This window comes from Pochonia chlamydosporia, chromosome 4 (assembly GCF_001653235.2).
Source record: "Pochonia chlamydosporia 170 chromosome 4, whole genome shotgun sequence".
Classification (NCBI taxonomy): domain Eukaryota; kingdom Fungi; phylum Ascomycota; class Sordariomycetes; order Hypocreales; family Clavicipitaceae; genus Pochonia; species Pochonia chlamydosporia.
The window spans coordinates 3230371-3246405 of record NC_035793.1 but is presented as its reverse complement, the minus strand read 5'-3'; the positions used below and the strand labels follow the sequence as shown (position 1 = coordinate 3246405).

The window sequence follows — 16035 nt, the reverse complement described above, 5'->3', positions numbered from 1 at the left end:
ACGCGACATCGATGAGTCCTGTAAGAGTCAGCATTGGCCATTCTTGCTGCCTCTTGATCAGTTCGGTTGTGCTCTGAGGTAGGTCGGCTATCACTCGCTTATTGCTGCCGTTTGTTTGCGACGCAACGAGGCTCCTCATACACAATGCAAACATTATACCATTTGCCCATATTATCGACGGATGTTATCGGGTACTCGTTTCAGATCCCATTCTCTCTCGTATCCTCTTTAGGGTCGGCTAGATGGGTATGGGCACAAGGCGAGCACACGCCCCTATGCCTTCCAATGAGTGAGAGCCCATTTCACACCGATTCCTTTAGCGATGGTATAGCGTCACGGTTCTTCTGAATCTTGAATAGCAATTTCGCCCCTTCTGAGCTGTGTCAACAAGGCTCTATGCTGCCAGTGCCGCAGTGACCGTCAGGTTTCCATACCAGCGATAAACGTATTATTTTTCCTTGTCGTCGACTGGGTAGTCAGTTCGGTTAGATTCGTTGCGGTCTCGGCTCCTCCACAAGGGAGTACTGCTTTCGGCACTGCTGTAAAACTGTTAGTCGTCGGTGTAGAGACATTTGTTGACCGTTTTGGCAAAATAAGGGCTGGTCTACAAACTTACCCATCTACAAGCACTTCGTTGCTTTTATGACAAGGATTTTAATTGCCATTTGCATCTTTAGTGGATGGTACTTTGCTTCAGGCTTGTCAGAGCCGTGGAGATAGCAGAAGCAGGCTTGACAAACACCATGTCGCCCCTGCAGAAGCTTGAACTGAGGAGAGAAGGCAAACCAACACTCTCCCTGCCGAGTCTTATCACCTCTCAGATTTTGTTTAATTGTATGTGTCGTGCTGGGCAGTGAGGTTGGCACGGAAACGCTGCGTCTAGCCTCGATCTCGGCCAGGGGCAAAGGGGGCAAGAAACAGTGGCTGTATCTTGGAAGTTTGCATCGATTTTGTAATTGGAATGATATTCGGTAATGTATCTTGAAGCTGTTGTGATAGCTGCGCCATTCTTCGGATTTCGCCTGCGAACTAAATGCAACTGTCAGCAGTCGACGAGCATCCTGAGGACGCTACCACCACAAACTACCCGAAAGAAGGAAATTCCCGTTCCTTTTGGCTTCTATTACCTTCACAGTGCGACTAAGATATTTGCTGTCTGAAGCAGGACCCTCAGTGAACGCTGTATTGGGACTTTCGTCCTGTTCTATCCCACGCACAGTGCTGAGGGCTCTCAGACCATGGTATTCAGGAAAGCTCGAGGCGTCTCCATCAAAACACATAATTGATACAGCCCCTACAGTGCACTGGTGTCATTTTAAGCATTATTCTTGCATTTGGCGGCAGTCTCGATGTTCAGGAACGCTTGGTCCGTTTCATAATATTCAAATACGACACCAAACAACAAATTTCGGCTGTAAAACATTGATAGTGTACCTGTAAAAGCTATGGCCACGGAAGGTCTATGCTTCTGAATAAAGTTTTGTCTCGTATTTCCCTGTCGTGGGTGTTGCAGGGCAGTCGAACGACCTGATCAGTTAGCTTCAACTCTTCAGCTCGCGAACACGTAGGGACACCACGCTGCCAAAACGAATAGTTGAAATTTGAAAAATGGACAAAACATTGGTACATTCAACGCAGTGATTGTTATGCTGACTGGCTTTGAAGAAATTCGCCCGTGCATTTGTGGCAGATGATGAAGGTGACGACATGGTGGAGCGTAAGAGAAGGTTGAAGTTTGCTGTACAGCGTAAGCAGCAGTGCACAGAAAGAGCTGCCCTTAATGTTATGATAGTACTTACCTGTTGCAAGGATGCAGAAACCGTTCCGAATCGTGACTTAGGTCGGGCATATGATGGCGTAGAAGCCCGGATATCTAGTTAATTCACAGCGAAGGCAGCGACCTGCATGACACTTCTTGCTCCTCGTGCGATAATGTGGTGAATAAATATTTACCAATTCCATTGTATTTTTGCAAGCGAAGTACATCAATGGATTAATGCGTGTGTACATAGTGTTGACATCAGGGGGTTGGGGGAAAGCCATTCGATTCACCTTTTCGTCAACGCGTAAACGAACTTAGAAGGTTATTGGGACATCATGGTACAGAGGAACTCAACTATTAGTTGTCCAAGTCATCAGACTACGTGGTCATGACAATGGGAACTTTAGTTAGTCGTGTCATGTCAAGGCCTAAGGAAGTAAGGCGGGTGCGGATTGCCGGCACGCAAACATGAATCTACCTCTACCAGTTGACCATTCCCTTTATATGCATTTCGTCCCGTACCTTCCCCATCTACCCACTCTTCACTCTTCGCTCCTAGTCCATCTTCCTCTCCCTCTCCCACTCTCATCCTCTTCTCTCCTTCCTTCTCTCCTTCCTTCTTTCCTTCCTTCCTCACCCCCGTCACCATCCTCACCATCCTCGTCCTACTCTGCTGCCCCTTCTAGAAGCATCACTCTCCCGATAACCAGACTATTCAAGAATTCTACTCCCATCTTAGTTTCTACCAAGGCATTTTTGCTACCTAGGTCCTCTATTGGCGTTTTTTGGTTTGCATTTTGAACAAGCTTCTGTTTGCCTTGTTATATCTATACCCCTGACTTGTTATTCATTTCACCTACGTTGCGGATTTGCTCGCCTGTCCACAAATTCACAACTCCCAGGGCTGCTTTCCAACTTTTGCTTTGCTTTTCACCACTCAAAAATACACTGGCAAGATGGCAGGTTCCCAACAGTACAAGAACATCGAGATTCACTACGTCCTTAAAGCCATTCAGATGCGAATGCCGTCGGAATGGATTCGCATGAGGTTTGAGCAGCGGTTTAGGCGCAAGCTGACGGAGAATCAACTTCGCTACTTGAAGAACAAGTACGGCAAAGATCCCCGTTTTGGGTAAGAATCTACTATATTTTCTTTTCTGCAAACCCACGGCTACTGTTGCTGCTGCTTTGTATTTTCAAACAGGAAGAGCCAAGCATAGCACGTATTGAGCAAACTTTTGGGTTCCCAATACCGTGCTTGCTTTTTCACCATAGCTAACATTGTCTCTGCCACAGCACACCCGCTGCCAACAGCATCTCTACCTTTGGCACACCAAATCCGAGGGTTGGGCCAGGTTATTGGCCTAAGGACGACATCCTGGCTATAGATTATCGCGCTTTTGAAGAGCGTCGTGAGGATGTGGCCGAACCGACCCTTCGAATCACGGCTCCTATCACCACTCATGTAATTGTGCCGCCAACTCCAGCTGCTGCTCCTCCTCATCCTCCTGCACCCGTGTCCTCTGGACCAGAAAGCCTGGAGCTTTTCGGGGTTCCGAATGCGAATATCATCCCCAAGACCGACCAGAGGCGCCCCCCTGAGACAAACGACCAGGTTATAGGTGACGGCTCGAGTGAAAGGTGTGCTAGTCTTCCCCAATGCCCCAAGGCAGAATCAGACTAACCTTGACCCTTTCTCCAGCCCTCTTCTAAACCTTGACAATGCCTCCAGTGCTGATGCCCTTGTCAGCTACGAGAGCAATGCTCGTGGCCAGGCACATTCTACCGGCTTTGGGGCCACTAGCCCTGTCTATGACCAAAGCCGCGTGCCATCTGTCAATGCTGCGGTCCTTCCTCCTCCCCCTCCAGCCGCCACCCCATACCATCCTACTTTCCGTGTGAGCGGTCCAATGCATACCCAAAGCTTCGGACAGGAAGCTTGGATGCCCGGGAATCCTTTCACACATGCTCAGTTGCCCATGAGCAAGGATGTTTCCAGTAATGGGTGCAATGCCGTTCCGGCTCCTCAGCTGAATGGAAACGCCGGCTTGTCCAATTCGTTTGAGCATAGTTTTTCTAACAACATGACCTCGGCTCCATTTCATCAGCCAAGTCAGAGTTTTACCTCTAATGCTGGTTTCGGACAGAATACTTTTGGTCGTGTTGCCCCTGGGTTTGATTACATGCAAGGCGCAAGCAATGTTGGCTATGGCTTCGACAAGAGTCACACCATGCAAACCCCATGGAATACGCATGATGATGTTGCCAACCTGCCAATAGGGCCCCTAAACTCAGCGTCCTACACAGGGCTCAGCGACACTCAACATATAGGCTCACAAGCGTATACACCCCATGAAAACCTCGAGAATCTGCTGGTGTTCGACACTGTTTTCAACACGGGGCAGACTTGCTCTTCACTCAGCCCTACCAACCACCAGACCTCCCAGGATATCCAGTTTAGTGGACCGAACCCTCATGCCAACCTGCTGTCAAGTGTTAGGGGGCCAGCGGCCTTGCCCGATGCTTTTGACTTTGAGCTCAATCATTTGACGGGAGAAGAATTTGCAGACCGTATGTACGCCTTGTTTAATGAGCACAACGCCGTGCATGATACTGGGCCAAATACCTTTAACATGTCTCTTGGCGTCTCGTCTCCAGCCAGCATGAGCGACACCAGCACCGTTCTGAGATCGATTTCGACTCCAATGTCCAGTCCCCCAGCAGAATTACTAGACGGGACCGATACCCCTGGTCATGGCCGTCCGACAACCACCCAGTCCACCTCGACTTGAGCCAGCGCCGAATCTAAGCCTTCTTATGTACAGGAAGGAATGACAAGAGGACTACCCGAAGCTTCAGCAGTCCAAGGTTAGCCTCATATCCAATATTGGCTGTCAAACTTTTACTCTTTCCGGAAGACCAGAGCAGGTTTGCTCGTGTTCAAGCAGCCTTCTGTTTCTTTTTCTTTTTTTTTTTTTTTTTTTTTTTTTTTTTTTTTTCGCTTTTCTTTCTTTCTTTGTGCCTACGAGGATGGAACCTGTCCTTTGCAAGAAGAAGTCATGCTCGCATAACAGGGCTGTAGCTGATGAGGCACAATGCAATTGCACTTGTTCTCCGCTTGCTTTATTTTCTTCATCTCCACCTCCTCCTCCTTCTTCTTGTCCTTTCTTTTCTCTTCTTTCCTTTTTTGATTGGACCACGGCGTATGAGGATCATATCGGTTTGCTACAATTGACGAATGGATACCCCGATCTTGATGAAGTATTTGGAAGCACGTAACCTGGTTTTTTTTCTTTTCGCATTTATGCCCAACGAGACACAGGGTCTAACGCGACTCCTTTAAAGGAAGTTTTGAGAAGGCGCCGCAGAACCAATCTCAGGGCTATAAGGCTCCTTAACTCTGCCATTGGTCAAGTGAGTCGAGTTGAGTCAAAACACATTTTGTACTTGGATCGTGATTTTGAGATCAATATGAATTTATGGCATGTCATTTAAATAAATGGAAGAGCTGTTTCAAAGTGACACCGGCCCCCATAAACCAATACGGACACCACCAATTTTGACAGCGTGCCCAGGTTGACATGCCCCTTAAGACGCGGAAATCAGGCCTCGCCAGCTGGAGTCAAAATAGAAAAGAAAAGGAGCAAGTAGAGGGTATCTAGTGCGCTGCGATAAGTTTCGTCGGATATCGCATTTCGCGCATTTAAAACGTTCTTTATCTGGGCAGACTGTGCATAAACAAACCAGCTGGAACAATGCAGCCCTATCTTGCACCGTTTCCACATCATGCCGCATAAGGGTATAAAAATTCTTAATTCGTAACTTGGACTCTAGACGACGATACTGACGTTTCTTCGTGACTCGGCTTCGTCAACTGTGAATTGAAAGACGAATTTGAATAGATCACGGAGGTAAGCATATCGTGGTGAACTGTTGCTCATGGTAAGGACACTTTTAGCCATGTCCTGCGCTATAACGCGCTTTCCCCGGATGGGCAGCGTGTGATTTCGCGGAAGAAATGTGTCTGTGAGGACTGAGGTCTTGTACTGCTGTAAAAGGGTGGCATGGCTGGGGAGCGAGCCGAACGAGCCCGGAGGCAGTCCCTGGACGAATTTCTGCAATATGACAGACTCGCTTTTAGCATCCGTGATAGTGTCGCGGTTGAATCCCATGTTCATGGCTGCGCGAAGAACGAGCACCTTTGACCTTGAAATATTGGGATCTTCGGTTGCTGTAGTGGTGGTTGCAGTACTTGATGTTCGATTACTGCCGCGGGAATAGCTGGACATGTTGGACGCGTTGCTTGACCATCGCCCGCCTCGGCCATTGTCACTTGAGGTACCCAGCACCATGATGTTGGGCATCTGCGGAGAGCGGCTTTCGGGTGAGATCGGCGTGTCCTCAAACTCAGTCACAGGAGTTTCCGGGACCGGTGGGGGTTTGCGCGGCCGCTCCTCTTGATGACTACCTTTGATACTCTCCCTTTTAGAATGAAGTGACGAGCGATTTGACTGTCGGCTCTCTCTGCCTGACTGTTCTACCGGCTGTTGCGGGAAGAAACTCGTTTGGCTCGGTCTGGGAGTGTTCCTGTCAGGCCGAATTTGAGTCCAGCCGTCTCTAAAGATGTCGCAAAGATCCCAACAAGCTTGAACAGCCGATCCAAGAAGCTCCTCATCTACGGCCTTCCCGTCTCGTTTGTTCTGGCGAAGACTGAACAGCATCTCTGCCAAGGCCCAGCATGCACTCAGGAGCTGATCGGTTTCCTCTGCCAGTTCACTGCGCTGTTTCATCAGGCGATGGCACAGAGTAATGTAAAAGTCAAGGGTCCTCTCCCTAAAAGCCTCTGGCAGATTTCTACTATCCTGGGCACTGTAAAGACTTGGGTTGTACGTTAGCCACGGGTCGGAAACGGAAGTAAGTCACAGTAGGGCCTTACTGATTGTTGAGTTCAAAGCTCACTCGAAGCACCGAGTCGGCAGTCTCATCTTTCTTTTGTCGTATGTCAAATAGAGCTTGGCAAAATTCCCGGCATAGGTCCAGGTTCATCCTGACGCTGAGAGAGGCAGGGTCCTCGTCTTGATTGTCGTAAAGTCGCTGACACAGCTTCCAGCATGTCTTCCAAGCTTTCTCATGAGCGTCAGGTGTGCCGGAACTGTTGAACACCCGCGCTCTGTGGAGTGCACTGAGATTAGCCAACGTGTTGCACAGAGTCCAGCACTCTTGTAGTGCTGTCCTCAAAGCGGTAATCTCATCATCGGCAGGCCGCAAGAATGGAACACCAGAGTACTCATCGTCGTCGTAATCGTCTCCCTCAGCTTCGGTTTGTTCATCGATTTCTGAACATATATCAGCATCGCCATGGCAAGCCAGCAAGTAAAGCAAGAACATACTCTCAAGACTGCTAGTGCTACTAGATCTCAGTCGACTGCCGTCCTTTAACATATCCTGCAAGTCTTGAGCACGAGGAGTCGCGCTATCGACATTATACCGAACAGGCTTTACGTCTGTTGAAATTGGCGGTCTCGGGGGGTGGGACGTTGGCTGTTGAGTACGCCCATGTGTTAGTATCCGATCAGACAGTGACGCTTGATATGTTTGGTCTTGCCTTTTGCCCAGAAGCATTGAGGGAAGCTAGGCTTGTCTCGTCGGCCTTGGGAGACGATCGTTCACTAGGCTGGCTTTGTTGAGCGGTGGACTCTGTGGAGGTCTGGTGGCTGTTAGTAGACTGGTCAGACGGCACCAGCTGGGCATCTGGGATTGAGGGACCGAAGCACCCACCCAGCTCGCGAAACTCTCTGGGGCATGAATAACTGAAACTGCTTCCTCGCTACTTGGTTGTCGAACGTTTTCGGGCAAGTTCGTGGTAAGCATTAGAAGCTATTCAACTGTCAGAAAAGTTTGCCGTGCTTGATAGTTGTGATGAGATACCTCAGAGCGATTAGACATATCCCCATTCTGTGCCTGCTCAACCTCATCTGAAACATCGTCTTCAATCTCTGTTGTTTCTGTCCCATTGGAAGTTACTGGAGACGGTCCAACAATATCACTTGGGCTCAGCACATTCATCGTATTTGAAGAGACTCGATTGACTGAGCTGGGCCGCAACATGGCCGAGTCCGTTGTAGGTGGAGGAGACGAGCTTATTGGGACAAGTTAGCAACCGCAGTATACCGCTCAACGGTGTGAACTTACACAACCCTGTAGGGGGACCGCAGTCCCTCGGTTTCCGGTGTGGCGGACATGTCGATTTGCTTATTAAAGGGAAAATACAAGTTTCCGGTCGATGATCTAAGAGGAGCCTCGAGAGCCATGATTGAACTGGAATAAACCCGTGATGGTCGGCAAGAGAATCGCCGGCGATTTGAGTTCTCAAATATAAGTCCAACGATGTTGATATTCCGATTGAAGTAAGCCCACGATGCGCCTCAGCATGCCCTAGGCGGGCCGCGAAAACGGCCAGTTCCAGGAAGTTGTTGCGATGAAGGAGCAAAGACAAGATGGATCGGAGAGAGGTATGCCTGGCCGAGCTATGGCAGACCAGTCACCGGTGCTTGAGACGAAGCGATCCGCGAGGTCATAAACGCCGGCGACCTCACCTGCTAGCTTCCAGAAACGAAGCGACAACGAAGTAATCCAAAAAAAGTTTCCTCCAGATGGAGGGCTGGGAGGATTGGGGCCGAGTTGGATGGGTGGGCGGCTGTGGTTTAAAGAGGCTCCTTGCAACGAGTGGTGACGGTCAGGTTGGTTGACGGACCAGGGTGATTGGACTGCCTCAGCCCCTGTATGTGCATCCGTATGCCTCCAACTAGGCTGCAGTAGGCTGAATTTGCACCCCTGTGAGATGTTCTGATACTATCTCATTGTACTGCACGCAGCCCTGTTGGTTGTTGGTTGTTGACTGTTGGAAACTGCAGGTTGAGTACGGAGTACACAGGAGTCAGTTCACAGTTGATGGGCAAAATACTATAATGACCAGTTCTCCTAGGGAAAGATTGAAGCGAGCGTCAGCAGCTTGAACTTGGTAATTCTGGAAAGCGGAGCGGTCGGTGCAATGAACGTGATCAGCCACAAAGGTTGGCCAGAATTGTATTGGCGATGCTTTGATGCAGTCATCCAACGAGACCCAGATGTGAGTGTGAGGGGCCGGAGCCTTGTGTTGGGAGCAGCTTACCTCGTGGATGGTGTTGGTTGATGTCAATGATGAGGTGAACAGTCCCGGGCCACAGAGTCATGCAGGCAGGGTTTGTGTTCCAGCAACAGTCTCAGATGCTGTGTTGAAGACACCAGATGCCAATCCGGACAACTCTCAACACAGCGACTGCATGTCTCCTCAAAGAAGTTGTAAACGGCGGAAATAGCTTAGAGCAATGGACGGTGTCAGTTTGGCCGAGCCGTCAGACAGAGTGAGCATAAACCGAGGGCTCATGCGAACTGCCATGCTAAGAGTGCGAAATACGTCTAGCGCAATCCGACTCGTAACTTATTATGTGCTGTTCCCCAAGGGGATGTAACCTTTCAGTCTTCCAGCCCAACGCGTGACGAAAAAGTGCTGCAGTGCAATGACGGAAACTTCCCTACAGCCAACAAAGGGCATGGTAGTCCTCCATCAATACCAGAAATGTGGCGGGCACTGGCCTCTCAATTCAATCAACCAGCACCAGACTCAACACCGCATCAGCCCAGGTCCGCGCTTTGTTGTTCCCCCTTGTCCCCTCTTGCCGCAACGGCCCTGTCGAGCCCTCGTTTTGTTTCAGCCAGTCACATATCGTCGTGATGTTCGTGGTGGAGGTCGAGGACGGGCCCTGATGCGGCCAACGCGTGGGGCTGCATGGAGGGGGACAGGCCTCGGCGCTTAAGTCTGGCTATTGGGTTGGCGGCTCGCTTCCGGCATCAGAATGTCATTCGTCAAGGGTTTTCGCAAACAATGCAGATGGTCTGTGCCAGATTTGTCAGTCTCAGTATGGAGTACTCCGTACATCTTCGTGTGTCCAAGTTTGGCCAGCTGAACAATGGCGGCCATGAAGGTGCAGTGTACGGTACACAAGCTTCAGGTATGTCAGCTACTTACGGAGGATTCAGGATGCCTGTTGATGTCTTCAGCAGTGTGTTCCACAGCAGGTAGTTTGGGGGTGGATTCATCAATATCGATCTATTTATTACAGTCTGTGGTAAAAAGTATTTGCCCACATCCAGGTATACACCAACACATCTCAATGTGCCCCAGCACACAAAGTGATATGGGATACGTTTCAGTGTTCAAATACTTTTGACCCCCCACCGTAGTGCGCGAGCCGCCCGAGTGAAGGGGATCGATGGCCGACCTGGGCCAAATTGAACATGAGTTGCGGCAACGGAATTCGTCCAAAATTGGTGGCTGTCAGCCAAAGGTCAAATATTCATCTTCAAGGCGTCCAGGAAAAGCCAAGCTGGGAACCCCAGGTTGTTCCGGGTGTAACAACGCGACCGTCGCATGGTCTGAGGGGGCATTTCAATCGGTAAAATCTGGCCGCTCTGTTGGGACCAATGTCTCAGCACAAGAACAGGCACATTTGCACTCGACGAAGTGGCATGTCGGCCATTACCTCTTCCATTGCGCTCTTGTGAACGAATCCTGGATGTAAGCTTCAGCGGGCTTGTTTCTCAGTGGCTGGCCGCGTCCCGAAGATCTGGTCACGGCGGCTTCCAAACTAAATCAGGCCTGGTCAGTGGAGCCACGGGGCTGGACCACTGTGGGGTGGTTGTTGAATGTGATGCGAGTTCCGTTGTGGCATCATGTTCCTTGCAAGCGTTGGATGTTGGAACAAGAGGCGGCGGCCTGGAAGCAGCGTGCAAATGAGGGAGTCAAAAGAACATTGAAGGGGCGCGTCTCTCTTTGACGGTGAGATTTGCCGTTGTCGTGTTGGCGGGGCAAGTCATTGGATGGTCTGCGAAGGAAGGTGCGCCCGGTGAATAAGAATTGCATCGGGCCAGTCCCGTCTCCAATACGGAGTATTCAGTCATCGTTAATCCTCCTCTTCCATCTATTGTCCGCCATGTCTAGAGGTGACAGACGCGCGCTCCGGCTGTCATACTTGGCATACTCGATATCTTTTGGACGATTACTTCCCCGGTAAGCCACGTTCTTGGACTCAATTTCACATTTCGAGGCTGATTGCATTGGTTCTGAATCACCCTTGCGGCTTCCTGGCGTACGCACCACACCATTATCGCGGCTGTATGCATCCATCATACAGCGGCCGACTTTTGAGACCCAATTCTGCCCTGAGTGGCGAGCTATTGGCTAGCATAGCCGCGAAAAGCCTGTCAATTGAAGCATTTGAAGTATTCAATCCTGCCCGACGCTAATGGCGGCCTGATAAGCGGTTTCAGGTATGCCCAATGTCCGTTTTAATGCATGAACCCATCGTTCGCCGTTCGACGTTTGAGCCGGTTTGATCTCGAAGAAAAATTACCACGGCTCATAATGAAAGACCAGACATGTTCATTAGTTTGCTTTAGGGCATAGCCACAAATATGGAATAAGTTGGTATTGATAGCCCCAGGCGTCTGGTAGCTTTCTCTATGGTCACTATGAATGGACGTTTTCTCACATCACTTGTAGAGAGGAGCGACGTCAAGAACATGGAGCCAACATGAGCCAACCTGTGTTGGCCAACTGGAGTCCCAAGCAATTCAGCCTAGTTCATATAGCCAATGCCCAAAGGTAGGATATATGTTGCATTGGCCACATGGGCTCTGCTGTTGCTGCATGAAGAGACAGTCTTGTGTGTTAGACGCAAGCTCGGAACTTCATGCATCGCTTATTGCGGAAGCACAAAGTAGCCACGATGTCAGTGGAATTCGAAGTAGCCAGTGAGTGCACCACTTCGTGACCTTGAAGCTCGTGGTATTCTTCTCGCAATTTTCGCACAATACTCGAGCACACATATACAGGCTTGCGGTCCATGCCAGAAACAGTCGCGTATGCCCTTGATGTTTAAGTGTAGTGAATGGGGAGCGAGTCCGTCAAACGTAGAAAGCCGTCTACACAAGCAATAATTTCGTATGAATTCTGCAGAAATCCCCTCTCAAGCGCCATATCTAACAACAAGTTTTAAAACGACCGAGAAACGCCAATCCATGCCCTCTTTGCTGTACCAGAGTGACCCAGCCTTATGCCAACTCGTTCAGTCGCTGTTTCTTCTCATTTCGACCGTCCGGAGTGTATCTAGTGAGGTGGTTAATTGTTGCTTTCTGCAGTGAGGATGATGCCCAGTTTGACATACTTCAAAAGCTTTTCAATAAGATCGACGTGGGTCATGATCATGCGGCGGCAGCAATAGCGTTTCAAACCAAGCTCGTCCATGGCATCGCTATAAGTTCATCATTAGATATTTGTCTTTAAGCCAGTAGATTTGTTCGCCCAGCGCTTACCCGTCAGTTTTTCTTGGGTCAGCGATGAGTTGGAGGTAGCGTTCCCAAAGGTCGCCCGTGACCTGCAAAGATTAGCAACAAGTCGCCATCCCGACCAGTAATAAGTTCTCACCTTGCCACATGAGAAGCACCGAATAGGAATAATCATTGTGAGAGTTTCTTTCCTTTTTGCTCCGTTGACTCGGTGGATCGAGCTTGAGAAGAAGGAGAGATGGTGGATGCGATCGCGACGAGTTTGGCGGCCTGGAGTGTTTGGTGTTTCCTGAAAATAAAGCGGCGCCGGAGTTTTGCCGCCGCACCTTATCTTATCAGCAAAAAGTTCAGCAGCGGGACCAAAATTTCTGTGCAATTGCAGAGCGAGCATCCAAACCGACCTTGTCGGCAGCCTCCAAAAAATACTTGTTGCGACGCAATTTTTTTTTAATATTCTACCATTTACGAGCTCTATTCCTGTGTGATAGAGTTACTCTGTAACAATGGCTGGAACGAAAAGTCCTCGAAGTAAGGACGACAAAACTAAGAAGCGCAAGAGAGACACAATCGAAACCGAGACGAAATCTAAGAGACACAGGCAACAGAATCGTGGAAGCAAGGCTAATGTCGATGGCACGCACAAATCCCAGGCCTCGCAGAAGGGGAAACACGATTATGACATCTCAACTGGAGACCTTACATCTTTCCGCCCTCAAGAAGTCATCCGGCAGTCAGATGATGGAGAGGCAGGCTGGAGAGTTTCGAAGCCCATGGGCGGTCGAATGTTGGACATTGATCCAATTCTCACACCCGATGAACAGTGAGTTGAGTACTCAATAAATTTCCGAACATCGCTAAATTCAGAAGGTATCTCATCTTGACCTACAATACATCGCTCCAAATATACAATGCCAGCAACTCTCTCCTCATTCGACGCATTGCGATTAGCACCCTAGATACGTCAGCCCCGAAGGGTACCACGCCTGCTCACATTGTTGCAACCCGATTGTCTAGGAACATCCATCAACTAGTATGGGTGGCATGCTCCGATGGGCAGGTTTACTGTGTCGATTGGACGGAAGACGGTATTCCTACGCCCTCGTTTCAAACCACGTCGAAGACGGCCAAAGCGTTGGCCGTTATGCCAGCCTCCTATGCTGAGAAGAGGGAGATCCTTTTGGTGGCGGAGTCCGACAAGCCAAGCCGCATGGAAGTTGTTGCATACCAAACAGTAAACGATGGCGAACCCAAGTCGAACAGCATTTTGACACTCAAGAAGGCGGGATACGGCCTCCAAATACTTGAGACTAGTGAAGACGGCCAGATTCTCGTTGGGGCATTCCAAGACCGCCTATTCCTGGGTACGGCATTTGCAGCCGCCGAGAGCCTTGAGCAACTGAAATTCGAAATCTTCTCTTTTGATGCCCCTGACCTTATCACCTGCGTCGACCTGAGACTACGTCCTCGCTTCTCTGGGAACAAGAAAGCTCAATTAGGAACTGAAAAGGCTCTTGATGTGATTGTTGGAGGAGCTCGAGGAAGTATTTATGTGTATCATGATGCTTTGGCTCATGTTAAATCTGCTGGAAAATCGCAATTTGTGAAGGACGGAATCCAAGTGCAAAAACACCACTGGCATCGCAAAGCTGTGCACGCTGTAAAGTGGTCCAGAGATGGTGCGTATCACATCACATACGACTGTGTTGAGCTGACAAGCTGACCTATATCAGGACATTATTTTATATCTGGAGGGTCTGAGAACGTTCTAGTTGTCTGGCAGGTGGACACATCCAAAAAAGACTTCCTGCCTCATCTTTCCGGAAGTGTTGAGAACATTGTCGTCTCATCATCTGGCTCTTCCTATGTGCTTCATCTGGATGACAACTCAGCGATGGTTTTGTCAACTGCCGAAATGAAGCCCACTGCATATATTGCCGGAATCCAGTCAGCCGCAGTTGACGTTTCAGAACCAAAGGATCTGCTAGTTCGCCGAGTGTGGAGTGTGTCGGAACATGTACGACGGCCGATACCTGCAGCAATTAGACCTTCCGACCCTTCAAAACTCCACGTTTGTGTTGGCAACGGCCGCCAAGCGAGTCTTTCGGGAGATTTTTCTGCTCCCTTATTGCAGTCTTTCGATTTGGAATCGTTTACCAGCATCTCGAAACAAGCGTTGGCAAGAACGCAACCAACAGATATTAACCTCAACAGCAAAGGACGCACAATCGACGAACCGTTGGTAACAAGTATTAGCTTTTCTGGAGACGGAAGGTGGCTCGCCAGTGTCGATGAATGGCAACCTTCACCAAAAGACGCTGAAAACATATCTGCCGATCTTAGAGATCACTGCATACGCGAGAGGCACGAGGTGTACCTAAAATTCTGGGAGGTTCGAGATGGTGCCGAGTCAATAGAGCTGGTGTCAAGAATCAACCGCCCGCATGCGACGAGCGGCCCGGAATCAATTCTGAGCCTGGCATCGGACCCTACATCTAGCTGCTTCGCAACCATCGGATCTGATGGCGCGGTGCGAGTATGGCGACCTAGACCCCGGCAGCACAATGGAATTACCATGAAGGATGCCAATGGTCAGGACGCCGTGTCATGGGGTTGTACTCAAGCTATTGGTGTAGGGGATGGCATTGGTCTCGAAAATGGCACAGATCTTATCAACCCAACCCGACCCATTGAGGTCCAGGGCAATGTTACATTCTCAGAAGATGGCTCCACGTTGTTTGCTGCCTTTGGAGCTGTTGATTCTGGTGTTGTTTACATCATTGACGTCGCTTCTGGCCAGATTGTCAAAACACTTGAAGGGTTGTGGGTTGGCAATCTTCGCTCCATCCAAACACTCTCGTCCTTTATTATTGTACTGTCTGATGATCTGAGGGTGTACGATGTTGTCAGCGACGAGCTTCAATACGGCATCGTTGTGCCTAAAGTATACGGAGTCACTGAGCTCCATCAGCTTACGGTCGATCACACTTCGGGGCACTTTGCTGTCACCCTGCCCATTGGCGGCATATCGAGCATTGCAGTCTTTGACCCGGAAGATCCTGAGCCTCTTATTGTCAGGAGCACGCCGCACAGAATAGTGAGTCTCGTGTCAGCACCTGGAGCCAGTGGGTTTATCGCACTCGACGACGCCGCCCAAGTCTGGGTAATTGCTGAGGGCTCTGATCCATCGTCTCTCGCAACTGTTCAGCCACTGCACGATCTTCAGTTAGATGGGCCGGCCGGATCTGTCGATGCGGACGACAACGTAGGGGAAGTGCTGCCCGCGGATGAGATGGACGTGGTGAGCGACGACGAGGCCGACGATGACAAGGAAGCAAATGGAGTTGACGACGTGGACATGGAGGTTGACGATGACGACGATGATGCCTACGGCAGTGTAATACCTCAGCAGCTCTTGACAGAGATCTTTGACGCTGCGCCTGCATTTGCGGCTCCGTCCATCGAGGACATGTTCTACAAGGTGACGGGACTTTTAGCCACAAAGCCTCTCGCCGAGCAATGATGGGAATCAAGGGATCAATTGTTTAGTGTATATACTACGGAGGTGAATGTACATGGCGCACTGTCTGGAAGAGCCAGCTTTGGGTATTATTGCATGAATAAAATAAAGGACTTTAGCCGAGGAACAATGCAAAGCAGTTTGAGATGTGAGTGACTTGAACTCGAGTTAGTCCGCAGAGGAAGCCGACCCGAGCTCGGAAGTGTCGTTTAATGGCTTTCCACTGCCCCAGAGTCCGGCAGCGGCGCAGAGAAGTGGGGATGGATGCATTGAATGGTCTGGTTGATTGATTGCATCCGATGGAGAAGTCAAGTTGGCGGGTCTCCAGCCAGAGCCAGAATGACATGACAGAGGGGTCGTCTGGTGCGAT

The 16035-nt window shown here is 49.8% G+C and overlaps 5 protein-coding genes across 5 annotated transcripts; 3 read left to right on the top strand and 2 right to left on the bottom strand.

Annotated features, from left to right (window-relative positions):
- Positions 1 to 2718: 2718 nt before the first annotated feature.
- VFPPC_08395 (hypothetical protein) lies at positions 2719 to 4554 on the top strand (the record flags this gene model as incomplete). Its single annotated transcript, XM_018287113.1, has 3 exons — positions 2719 to 2894; positions 3059 to 3403; positions 3465 to 4554. 3 exons carry the CDS (start codon positions 2719 to 2721, stop codon positions 4552 to 4554), a joined length of 1611 nt encoding a protein of 536 aa, XP_018143978.1.
- Positions 4555 to 4792: 238 nt separating this feature from the next.
- On the top strand, positions 4793 to 5041 carry VFPPC_16074 (hypothetical protein; the record flags this gene model as incomplete). Its single annotated transcript, XM_018293827.1, has 1 exon — positions 4793 to 5041. One exon carries the CDS (start codon positions 4793 to 4795, stop codon positions 5039 to 5041), a length of 249 nt encoding a protein of 82 aa, XP_018143977.1.
- Positions 5042 to 5592: 551 nt separating this feature from the next.
- On the bottom strand, positions 5593 to 8073 carry VFPPC_08394 (hypothetical protein; the record flags this gene model as incomplete). The annotated part of the gene is made up of 7 exons (XM_018287112.1): positions 5593 to 6640; positions 6699 to 7098; positions 7153 to 7303; positions 7341 to 7469; positions 7541 to 7639; positions 7691 to 7901; positions 7955 to 8073. The coding sequence occupies 7 exons, from the start codon at positions 8071 to 8073 to the stop codon at positions 5593 to 5595; spliced, it is 2157 nt and encodes a 718-aa protein (XP_018143976.1).
- Positions 8074 to 11914: 3841 nt separating this feature from the next.
- VFPPC_14395 (DNA-directed RNA polymerases I/II/III subunit 10) lies at positions 11915 to 12323 on the bottom strand (the record flags this gene model as incomplete). Its single annotated transcript, XM_018292164.1, has 4 exons — positions 11915 to 11969; positions 12028 to 12114; positions 12176 to 12237; positions 12288 to 12323. The coding sequence occupies 4 exons, from the start codon at positions 12321 to 12323 to the stop codon at positions 11915 to 11917; spliced, it is 240 nt and encodes a 79-aa protein (XP_018143975.1).
- A 328-nt stretch (positions 12324 to 12651) lies between these two features.
- VFPPC_08392 (sporulation protein) lies at positions 12652 to 15668 on the top strand (the record flags this gene model as incomplete). Its single annotated transcript, XM_018287111.1, has 3 exons — positions 12652 to 12968; positions 13016 to 13824; positions 13879 to 15668. The coding sequence occupies 3 exons, from the start codon at positions 12652 to 12654 to the stop codon at positions 15666 to 15668; spliced, it is 2916 nt and encodes a 971-aa protein (XP_018143974.1).
- Between the last annotated feature and the right edge of the window lie 367 nt (positions 15669 to 16035).